General features: G+C 37.1%; 1 protein-coding gene across 2 annotated transcripts; it reads right to left on the reverse strand.

Moving 5' to 3' along the window:
- Nucleotides 1-10,644: 10,644 nt before the first annotated feature.
- On the reverse strand, nt 10,645-11,160 carry LOC110587664 (protein C1orf194-like). Of its 2 annotated transcripts, XM_044913161.1 has the most exons (2): nt 11,082-11,160; nt 10,645-10,964 (listed from the first exon to the last, which is right to left on the reverse strand). In XM_044913161.1, exons 1-2 carry the CDS (start codon nt 11,158-11,160, stop codon nt 10,645-10,647), a joined length of 399 nt encoding a protein of 132 aa, XP_044769096.1. The 2 variants fall into 2 exon arrangements, with proteins under 2 accessions (XP_044769096.1, XP_044769095.1); XM_044913160.1 differs by having other exon boundaries at nt 10,645-11,160.
- Nucleotides 11,161-11,482: the final 322 nt, after the last annotated feature.

Here is an 11,482-nt window from a genome sequence, read left to right on the forward strand (position 1 = left end):
AAAATGACTGAGTAAGCCCTTAACCACTTACTGTGATGGTGTGAGCAGGCGTCCAGCACCGGAGTTAGCACTGACTGCACCTGTTTCATTTTCTCCCACGCAACAGCACATCTGTCCAGGGTCAGGTGGCCCAGACAGGACATGTGTATAGGTCATCTCACTATTGAGGGAGCTGTGAACAAGTCTCAAGAAGTTTTGTGGTGTGGACTCTGGGGTCACAGGGAGGGTGACAGGGAAGCACTAGGAATAGAAAAGGAGTGGGTACTGAGAGTGGGGAAAAGTGTCTTTGAGGTGTCTCCCCCTTCCCAACCCCATAATGAGGCCTTAGCAGAAGCACCTGAAGAAGACTCTGCTCAAGGCCTCAGATAAAGAGACTAGGAAGAAGGCACCTGGGCTAGGAATGCAAATATGTGAAAGAGCATGACTGGCTAGAGGGACCTGAGTCCTTGACTGCAGCTCCTGCAGAGACTATAATGTACTGGTCATACACCAAGTCTGGTGTAGGGGAGAGTAGCTTTCCCACAGAGGCCTGCCAGGTAAAGCCTTTATCTTTGCCTGGGGTCAGGCCTGAAAAATCACACATGGGTTTTTCACCAGGAGCTGGGCTTCTCACCTTTATTTTCCATTTGTGGCTTAGAAAATAGAGAAGGAACAACAGAAGCAAGACTAGTGGGTAAGTTCCAGGCAGTCCCAGAAAATAGATGGCCACAGGTTTGAGGGATTGTGGTATAGACTCAGTACCACAACCTCCACAAAGATATGCTAAAGAAAAACATTTGAAAGTAGGTTATTTCTTTCAAATGTTCATAGCTATCTGAACATAGAACAGACACAAAGATATAAAGGATTTCAGTCTCTTATTAGAAGTCCTGTTTCCTTCCCACCCCATTCTACTCTAGCAGATCCTAAGTTCTTGAACTATCTCTAGCCCTAAGTTTTCTGTTTGATTCTATCCTCTTTTTTAAGAAAGATGTATGTATTTATTTGAGAGAGACAGTGCATGGTGGGGTGGGGGAAGCAGAGGGAGAGGAAGAGAGAAGATTAAGCAGACTCTGTGCTGAGCAGGGAGCCTGATGTGGGGCTCAATCTCGTGACCCATGAAATCATGACCTGAGTCGAACCAAGAGTCAGATACACAACCCAGGCACCACCCAGCAGCCCTTGATTCTGTCTTCTGAGGGGCGGGTGGCATAGATAGATGGAAGCAGATGGCATTGTGAGAGAACATAGATTTTGGAATTAACGCTGCACCCTGGAACAAGCTGCTAAATCTCTGAGTCTCTGTTTCCTCATTTATCCACTGAGCATAGTAATACTGAACTAATACCTACGTTGTAGTGGGGAGTGAAAGAGATGCTGACTGTACCTTTCACATCACAATCAATTACTTAATGGTAGGTTTTGTTCCCCTTAGTTCCCTGAGTACCAAGGAAATTACTAAGTGAGAAGTTTCTAGTCATATATCATGAGCATGGCTGACAAGAAAGAGACAAGAGAAAAGGAGATAAAGGTATCTGTGATCCAAATTTTGATCCTAGCTTGAAGAATTATTTTCTGGAATTCAGGTTGTGAGGGCTCTCTGGTGATCTTGGGACTGTGGTTAGAGACCAGATTAGAGAGCAGGACAAATTATTAATATGTCATGCCTCTGAATCACCCTGCCTGATTTATACATTAGTAATGTAAGCTGAGTGGTTCTGTAACAAAAACTTAAAACATGTCACATTGTCTTGGCAGTCATGTGTCAGCATCAAAGAAAATAACATCAGAGGCCGTAATGACAACACATTAAATAAAAAATGATGACTATTATATGTAACGCAGAAGGCAGACAATATATCTAATGGGCTTGTGGCTCTGGAATCATGCTTTTCAAACAGAGTGATTTTAACCCCAAAGGGAATATTGGCAATGTCTGTCTTTTGATTGTTGCAATTGGGAGAGTGCTAATGGGTAGAGGACAGGGATGCTGCTAAATTTCCTACAATGCAGAGGACGTTCCCCCCAACAACAGAGAATTTTCCAGCACAAATATTGATGGTACTGTGGTTGAAAGACTCTGGTCTTGAGGAGGACATTGGATAAAATACTGGTTGCTACTGCCTGTATATTTATTGAGATATTGCAAAATAAAGAGGAAATGCTTGACCAAGCATTTTTGCAAGCAAATATGACCAAGAAGAAAGATTACAAGAATCAGGATTTTGCAATATTGGAAAACGTTGACTTGAAATCCCGAACAGAAAGACATAAAATTGAGAAAGGCTCATTAAACTGAGACTTTAAGGAAAGATTAGACTAAGAATTTGGCTTTCACAAAGCTAATGTTGAGACCTCTTATACATAAAGCCACAGGTCAAAAATTAAACTGTGGGTATGGCACCCAGTGAAACATGACAGTGGGTAAAGAGGCTCAAGAAAAAAATAAGATTAAGGGCATAGTTTTTCCTCAGAAAGTCACTATCTAATATTAAGGAAGAAAAAGCAAAAATATGTAACAAGTTTGTAAAATATATCTCAGAAAGAATTTTTGTGCTTGTAGTTTCTGGAATTTGGAAATCACTGGACTCAAAATAGATTATTTAATACATTTTGTGAGATTTGTACTGCAAAGCAGTTAAGGCAAGGGGAAAAAATCCTGTGCCTTCTTGAACATTTGAAACAACTCTTGGGTTCTCAAACATCCTTGAACAGGAAGTGGACTGAAAATGTTGCTCAGGCCCCAAGGTGCGCATATTACCCAATGCCAACCTCTGAGATGGTCAAGAAGAATAAGGGCAAGTAGAAAAACTGCCAAGAAGGGAAAACCAAGGACTATAGAGTTTAATAGATAAAAGAGCCCTTCCCAGAGAATAGAATTGGCGCCAAATCAGGGAACAATCCTGTTCCTGGATATATCCTAGAGCTAGAATAAGTATTTTGCTCTGAGCAACTAATTTTGAGTTTTGGTTTTTTGTTTTGTTTTGTTTTGTTTTTTAAATACATCACTGTCACAGCAAAAGCTGACTTTACGTCACCCCCATGGTGCCTGCTCAATGGGATTTCAGAACTGTATAGACCAGTGATTGCTATGTGTTTCTACTCTTCCTTCTGAGGGAGGAGTGTTAATTGTGGTTACTCTTTCCCTGTTTTGTCATTATATTGTGTGTGTATTGCAGGGCAATGGGGGTGGGTGGGAGCAGATAACTTTTATTATCATTTCAAAGGCTCCAGACTAAGACAAACCACATTCACACCTGATGTAATGACTGTTGTGAATCACCCAGATATCTGAGGGTTTGAGTTCAGTGCTATGACTGAATGGGCTTGAACTGTCAAAAAGGAGGAGACAGAGGTCTCCCAGAGAAGGTCTTGAGGAAGAGATGAGTGTGTTCCATATGTGAAATGAGGAGTCAACTATATTTCGTGACTAGAAGACAGAATCTGGTAAATGTATGACAAGAACAAGTGTGAGATAGCCATACATTCTTTTTTTTTCTTTTTTAATCCATGCATTCCTTTTTCCTGCTGTGATGACTAAAGGTGCTGTGTGTTCCAGGTGGTATAACCACAAGATGCTGGATCCTCTGATGGTCTGGATCCCTGAGAGACTGTATGAAGCAGAGACCTCCCCTACACTGGCTCCTACCAACCCATTATAGACATATAGCAGGATAAATGTCCTAACTAATATACACTTCCACTTTCATTTTGGGGTAATAATCTCTGGTAAACTGACAATCATCTTGGCCATTCACATCAAAATGATGTCATGAAAGAGAGGGAGCCGATGAAACTAGCCCAAATCAGTCACCTAAGTGTGACACATACAAACATCCATTCAAAGTGATGTCATAGTGCCCTCATGCCATAATAATAATAGTTAATTGTTCTATACGCCCATATGTGTAAAAATGTATTACCCTGCATACACAGCTCATTTCTGAACCATTTCCACTATAAGCCAATGCCATGTATGATTATAAAGCCAAAGCTTACAGAGTAATTTTTTTACCCGCAAAGTAACATGAGAAGAATAATTCATAGCTGCATGCCACTATTCACCAGTCCAGTGTGCATCCACATTTTAACCTTTAGGTTCAATCCAATATTTTTACCAGCAAAGCTTGGCTAATGGAAGAGTTTAGTGCATCTGCTTTTTCACCTGTGTTAATTCTTCTTTAAGCCAGTGGACTTAGGTGTGAGAGGAGATTGACAATCAGCACTCTTTCTGGTAAATATTAGTTTTTATTGGGTGGGTGTGGGGAAAAAAAACCTTTTTTTTTTTTTTCTTTCATTTTTCTACTGCTGCATCTGGGACTGCTTATTAGTTTCATTTTGATAGATGGAGAGAAGATGAACAAATCACAAGATTTATTTTTCAGGGCATATTTGATAGAATCAGAGACCTTTTACCTTTATATATACTGCCTGGAAAAGTCAAATCAGACCAACATAATATGATTTGGTCTTCTTAGACTTTGTTAAAGAAGCTAAGTTTGATAGATAAAACTGTATCAGGCCACTTTTTTTTCTCTCTTTGATGAAACACAAGTCTAAGACAAATTCATAGATCAAAGGCTACATGAAATATAACATATCTGGTTTTTCTTCATGAAAGATTTTCTGTTATGGTGTAGATAATATATACAGTCTGCATGAAATACATAAAATCTTGACAAGTTAACTCCACAAACAGCATCCTTGAAAGATTTATCCAATTTTCAAAATTTATTCACTGGGAATAACTATCCCACTGTTAAGAATTGAAAATAACAGGTAGCAAAGACATGTTTGGAAAGCATATCACAAAACAGCCTCTTTGCTGTACCAAAGTTCCAAAATCAGAACGGTGAAGTTAAAGACCCACAAGTCTCTACTGGAGGTCTAGTGACAGTTTCTCATTTGAAAATCTAATGAAATTGGTGACTACCAGAGCGGGAAACTGGGTGGTTAGGGAAGAGAATGGACAGATTTTTTCCTGTCTGTTTATGTCTTTAGAATATGGAATCATGTGGGACGCCTGGGTGGCTCAGTCGGTTAAGCGTCTGCCTTCGGCTCAGGTCATGATCCCAGGGTCCTGGGATCGAGTCCTGCATCGGGCTCCCCACTCCGCGGGGAGCCTGCTTCTCCCTCTGCCTCTGTCTCTCTCTCTGTCTCTCATGAATAAATAAATAAAATCTTTAAAAAAAAAAAAAGAATATGGAATCATGTTAATGTATTATTTAAACAAAAATTAACACAAAAATAAAAATCTTAATGAAATAAAAGCCAATGAAATAAAACATACTTGATGTTATTCAAAAAGAGCATTGAACATTGACTGGCATCACATACAGTCCCCTGGACTCTTTAGTTCATCCCACACTTAATCATATTCCTCCTGGCTAAGGCCTTCTTTGGATGAACAATTCTAGAAATGAGGCTAGGTAGGAGTGTGAGGCCCACAGTCTACACAACAATGGTCTTTCTTCACTCTACCATGCTAACTCTCCTTTCTTTTTCCTTAATTCTTCTCTTTTCTCTCTTTTCACTCCCATGTGTTCTGTAACACTGATAGTTCACAATTATTGACTGCTTACTATGTGCCAGACACCCTTCCAAATGTTTTATATTAATTTAAATCTCAATAGCAGCAAGGACACCAAGCACAGGGGAGTTAAGTAACTTGCCCAAGGTCAATGACTAGTGAATGGCAAAATCAGAATTTGAAACCAGACCCTCTGCTCAGACTGTTGACACTTAACCATTACGCTATGCTCCCTCTTGCAAGTTAATCTTATTAACTAGTTTTTTTATTCATACACACAAAAAATCTTCGATAGCCGAACTCCTCCAGGAAAAAAGTATGTAAGCATCTTTTCTTAAATTAACGTTTGTTCTACTAGCCTAAGCAAAGTTCTTCCAGAATAACTTTTATTCAGGTGGAGTTTGGAGAATGAGTCCTGTTCTATTACTTGGCTGTGCTGACCCACTGGGGAGAAGCTTAGATAGATAGATTTCAAATCAATAAGAAAAACTAACCACTCAGTGGCCTTGAAATTGGTCTGTCTTTAGGGAACACTGTGTTCCCTTTCATGAGCAACGTGAGTAGAGGCTGGATAAGTTGGCAGGATGTTGTAAAGGGAACTTATGGCATTAATGTTGAAAATAATGCCCCTGGAACTGTTTCCACTTTGAGATTTAAAAATTATTCTATAATTCTTATGATATACTTCATCTCTTTTAGAATCCCCTCAGTCCATTTTCTCATTGTAACTGGTGGTCCTGATTTAGTCTAAGATTAATATTTCTCTGTTAAACTGAGTGATTAATTAGGTACAGAAATCTCCAATGTTAGCCCCATCATTCATAATTCTCAAAATGTGGGATACTATTCAGAGGTTGTGCATGCTCTACACATCTATTGATATATTATGACTGGATTCAATTATCTTTGTGCTTCACAGAGATATTATTGCACTATTCTAAAATAGCAGTTACGGGTTTAAAAGAATTAATAGCTCCTCATTATATGGTCACCAAATACTTGTGTAAAATCAGATTTTAATCACAATTATTATACATAATCCGACGACACTGGAAAAGAAACATCAGCTGATAGCTTCTAAAGCTTTAAACTATGTCAAGTTCTAAAACTATATAAACAATAATTTTAAATTATCCTATAAATTCTTTTTTTTTTAATTTTATTATGTTAGTCACCATACAATACATCATTAGTTTTTGATGTGGTGATCCACGATTCATTGTTTTCTATAACACCCAGGGCTCCATGCAGTACGTGCCCTCCTTAATACCCATCACCGGGCTAACCCATCCCCTCACTCCCTCCCCTCTAAAACCCTCAGTTTGTTTCTCAGAGTCCATAGTCTCTCATCATTCATCTCTCCCTCCGATTCCCCCCCCCCTTCATTTTTCCCATACTTCTCATAATGTCCTCCTATCATATAAATTCTTAATTATTTTTCAAAGGAATGAAGACTGAAAAATTACCAAGTGGCTACAACTACCAATTAAATTATTTTTGCTGTAGTTGAATGAAGAAACCAAAAAAAGTAAATAATTTCCTCACTTTTCATGAAAAAGAAAATTTATATTTATAGCAGGTTACATTTTAAGCATTTTGATAATAGACTTTTTATTATTTTTGTCAGCACCTAATATTTATTCATTGAACATATAATTGAAATTATCCCAACCACATCTAAGAAATGCTGCCATATAAATTAACATAAATTAGTCTAAAGTATAGTGTGCACTAGATGGACTAGGGCATTGTTATTCGGTTTACAGAAGAATTCTTTTACAGCAAGATTTCCTTAAAGATCAAAATCCCCTGTTTCCCTTAAAGTAGAATTCCAGCTGCTTTTCATTTACATTTAACTTTTCTAGGGCACTCTATCATACAAAATGAAGGATATTGGTGCTCAAGATTTTATAATTACCTGATAGAATTTCTTTCCTATCTTTACCTCCACATTGAATCTTTCCATTTTGTAAAAAATGATCAAATACTACAGTATCCTAATTTCAAACTTGCTGCCAAAGCTGAAAACAATTGGATGGTCTACATTATCAGAATTTATTCCTATGGAAGGATGAAACTGGTTTTTATCACCTCTTTAGTCCCCAATTATAACTTGATTCATGTTACTGTGGAGTGTGAACACTAGGAATGATGTCACCGTCATACATGTCACCATCAATGATGGCCTGGACTGCTTTTCAACTTCTTTTGGAAGGGATGGAAGACCAGTAGGAGTAACACAAATTCGACTTGAACACTGAAAAGAGGGTTTTGGCAGAGATGTTACCAACAAAGAATTATTTTAATGAAAAATCATCACAAGAATTCTTAAGAAAACCAAGTTTTTGACTACTTTACATTCAGCTATTGGAATATTTTATACTTAAAAGTCTCTATATACATGCTTTGCCTGTCTCAATCTATTTTTTACTTTAGGTAAAAAATGAGGCAGGTTAACTTTCAAAACAAATTTGCCAACTGTTGGAAAGCATATGTTTCAATTAAACATGACTCAAAGTAGGTTTTTACATCCATGAACTGAGTACCAGGGCCATTAAGCATTTTATGTTTCCTTTGCACATTATCCTATAATTCATCGTCCTAGTTGTATGTGCAAATTACTAAAGGCTGATTAAGATATTTACTTCTTTATCCACCGTTAATTTAATCCACTTCACTCAGTGTATGTATAATATATATAAAATATTTTAAATTTTATTTTTATAAATATATAAAAATATAAAGATATATATTATATGTCGTTTATACTATATAATATATATTTATTAAATTTACACAAATATTTTAGTAAAAATATTAAAATATATATTTAAATATATATAGTATATAATTTTGAGAAGGATTACTTGCTTTTATTTCAGCACTTATAATCTTACCCCTAAAAGGAAAATATTTCCCTTACAAAATAAATATGTTTCCTATTTTTCTAAATTGCCTGTGGAAAAAATTTATACTATAGGGTATGCCAAAAAAGAGAAGGAGCTTTTAGAATACAATCTATTCTAAGTTAGGTTTTCAATATCTTTATTCTCTGAGCATGACAGCTGTTAACATCTACTTTAGTAAGTTTTGCTTTTATTTTGTATTTGTTACAATATAGAGTTGGGTTGTGAGGACACAACACAACTTACAATGCCATTTTAATGCTCAGAGATCTAGAAACTATACAACATAAAGCAGAGTCAGAAGAATCCTTGTGGTTTACAGATGTCCAGTTGGTCAGTTAATATAATGTGGAAGGAAAGAGTTCCAAAAATCACTGAATATCCACCCTCCCATTATAGTTGGACAGAAATTGTATATTTTACTTGACACATTTTGAATAGAGTTGTGACTTGAGAATCTACCCCAATGCCCAATTCCTCCTCCAGCAACAATTAGGTAAGGCTTTGACCCACACCTAGGTTCACCTCAAGGCATCTCACTTTTCACTTTTGAGCTCCTATTCCTTTCGTAGATACTCCTTTTTTAATCTATGGTTTCTTCATTTACTAGTTTTGCAGCTTATTTATTTTATCTAGTAAAATTCCTTGAACATCTGCTTTGTGCTCAGCATGGGGAAGGATGCAATCATGAGAATGAATGGCTGAAAGTCTAGTGGTCAAAAAAGCTTAAAATGCTGAACTTATGGAGCATAGTCTGGACTATAAGTGGGCCACTTGAAGTATGGACCACAAAATGAATATAGAATTTGAAAGTAAGTCTTAGAAACTTTTATAGCAATTTGACATGGCTCCAATGTGATCAATGGACTCATCTTGTTAAACAGGATGTAGACCAGTTTGGCATGATTGAATTCATGTGGTTAATCACCTATGACATGAGCTAATTACACATGGTAAGACTGTATGTAAGTACTGCAAGGATCTTCAGTATATCTACTTCAAGAAGCACTGACCTGTAAGAAATATATAGCAACCCTCAAACTTCAAAATCTCTTTTATTCTCAATTAATCTATGTTCCCTAATGACTTTTAACAATTGATCTCATTTTAAAAGATATGGAGAAAATGAGTATACTTTGTAGATGACAAGATACTAACATTTTTTACCATTTTATCAAAAATTAATTTCAGGCAAGTTGGCATAGCCTCCTGGATCCACTATAAACACAACTTTCTAGCAACATTGACTAAATAATAATAACTAAGAATAAAGATCTACTTCATATCCAGTGTGTTTTAGAAACACTTCAGGTCTATGAGAATGCTTATTTTAATGCATTAATCAGTTAGACAAACCCTAATAAGGGCATACTTTCCCTTATACTGGCCTGAAGTCAAAAAAGTTTTTGTCTAAAAATTGCTATCAGGACATTTTTTATTTAAATTGTGATAGGAATCAACTATTTATAAGGAGTATTTGTCAACATTTTTTTTTTTTGAGGGACAGAGTTCCAATACCTTGGGTCTTATAAAGGTAAAAATTCTCAGTCATCACCTAGTCCTTATGTTCTTTAATGATCTTAGGTACAAGAACATGCAAATGTGGAAATTATATGTTGCTCAATATGCTTTCCATGTAAAATTTCTGAGATTGAGTGTAAAGTATTTCTTTTATTCAATCAACAAAACTGTTGAGGATCTGCCATGTGCCAGACAGCCTTGGGGGAAATATACAGAAGATTCTGTTCCTATTCCACAAAAGCTCAATGGTCTCATGGGAAAGATACACACATATAAATAATGACAACCCAACATGACAGATGTTATGATGAATGTGGATACAAAATGCTATGTACAGGCAGTTCTTGCTTTGCACAGTCATATGGAACCTTAAAAATGTATAAGCTGAAATTGTGCAAAGTGATATTAATAACCAATAAGAAAAATTGTGACTGTTCTGTGACCTTTATTTTTTTTTCAAACATTAAAGCTATCTTAGTGTTGGTATTAAACATATAGATAAATGAAGATTAGTGAAATCAATATTTAGTACACTGTAATTTTAAATATTAGAAACTTTGAAAATTAAAGTGTTTCATCTCATTGTAAAAAACAAAAATTGTCAAAGTCTTTTTTTTGTTTTTTTTTTTTCCCAGCACAATTCTATTTAATGGAGGTGGGCAGCAGGATGTTCCACTATGATTAATTTAGTCCAGGGACCTGTCAACATTAGGTAGAGAAGAAGCCACCATCATTCTTTCGGGAGTAGCCTCCATTGGTGGCTGCAGTGTGAGGGGACACTATGGATCCCTGGATGCTGTGGATAGACTCCTTCTTAGGGTTGATCCAGTGTCTGATGTTAGCTTGGGAAGTGATGGAAGGTGGCGGAGGAGGGGGTAAAAGTTCTCCAGGGAGTTGGGTCTTGATGATTCCATGGGTATCCTGGGTGGTCTCCTGGTGTAAGAGTATCTCACTTTTGTTCTTGAATGTCCCCGTGTGGTGATTGTACAAGGCTGCTAAGCGGAAATCCAGGTCATCCTTTGGTATCTCAGGATCAAAAAAATAAACATCCCGCCTCATGGAGGTGATTATGGGAGTTGAGCTGAGCCGACTCCAGGGTTCCTGTTGCTGAGCAAGGTGAGCTGGGTTCTTATATGACAGTTTCTTGGAAGCCCGGAGTTTTCCCAGGAAGGTATCATCGTTATCCAACATAGGGTGCTGGAAGGGGTCTCCGGTGAAAGGCATGGTAAAATGCAGCGTGAGCCGCTGGTGTTGTCAAAGTCCTTTTATTAGTGCTTTTCTTCTTCTCATCAATATGGAGCAAGCATCTTTTTTTATGCCTTGGTCAGCTGCCATATTCCCTTCTAAGTGTGATATCAGCTTCTAACACTTTATCCCTTGTACTTTCAATGTCATGAAATTTCTTCAAGAATTCCTTTCATGTGAAGATTTGTTGGTTTTTGGTTTTGTGTTTGTGTTTTCACTTCTTCTGGGACATCTTCATTCTTTCATCACAACCACTTTCCTCATTCATGTCCATAAGCTCACCGCCAGTCAGTTCCTCTGG

This window comes from Neomonachus schauinslandi, chromosome 3, assembly GCF_002201575.2.
Source record: "Neomonachus schauinslandi chromosome 3, ASM220157v2, whole genome shotgun sequence".
Taxonomy (NCBI): Eukaryota; Metazoa; Chordata; class Mammalia; order Carnivora; family Phocidae; genus Neomonachus; species Neomonachus schauinslandi.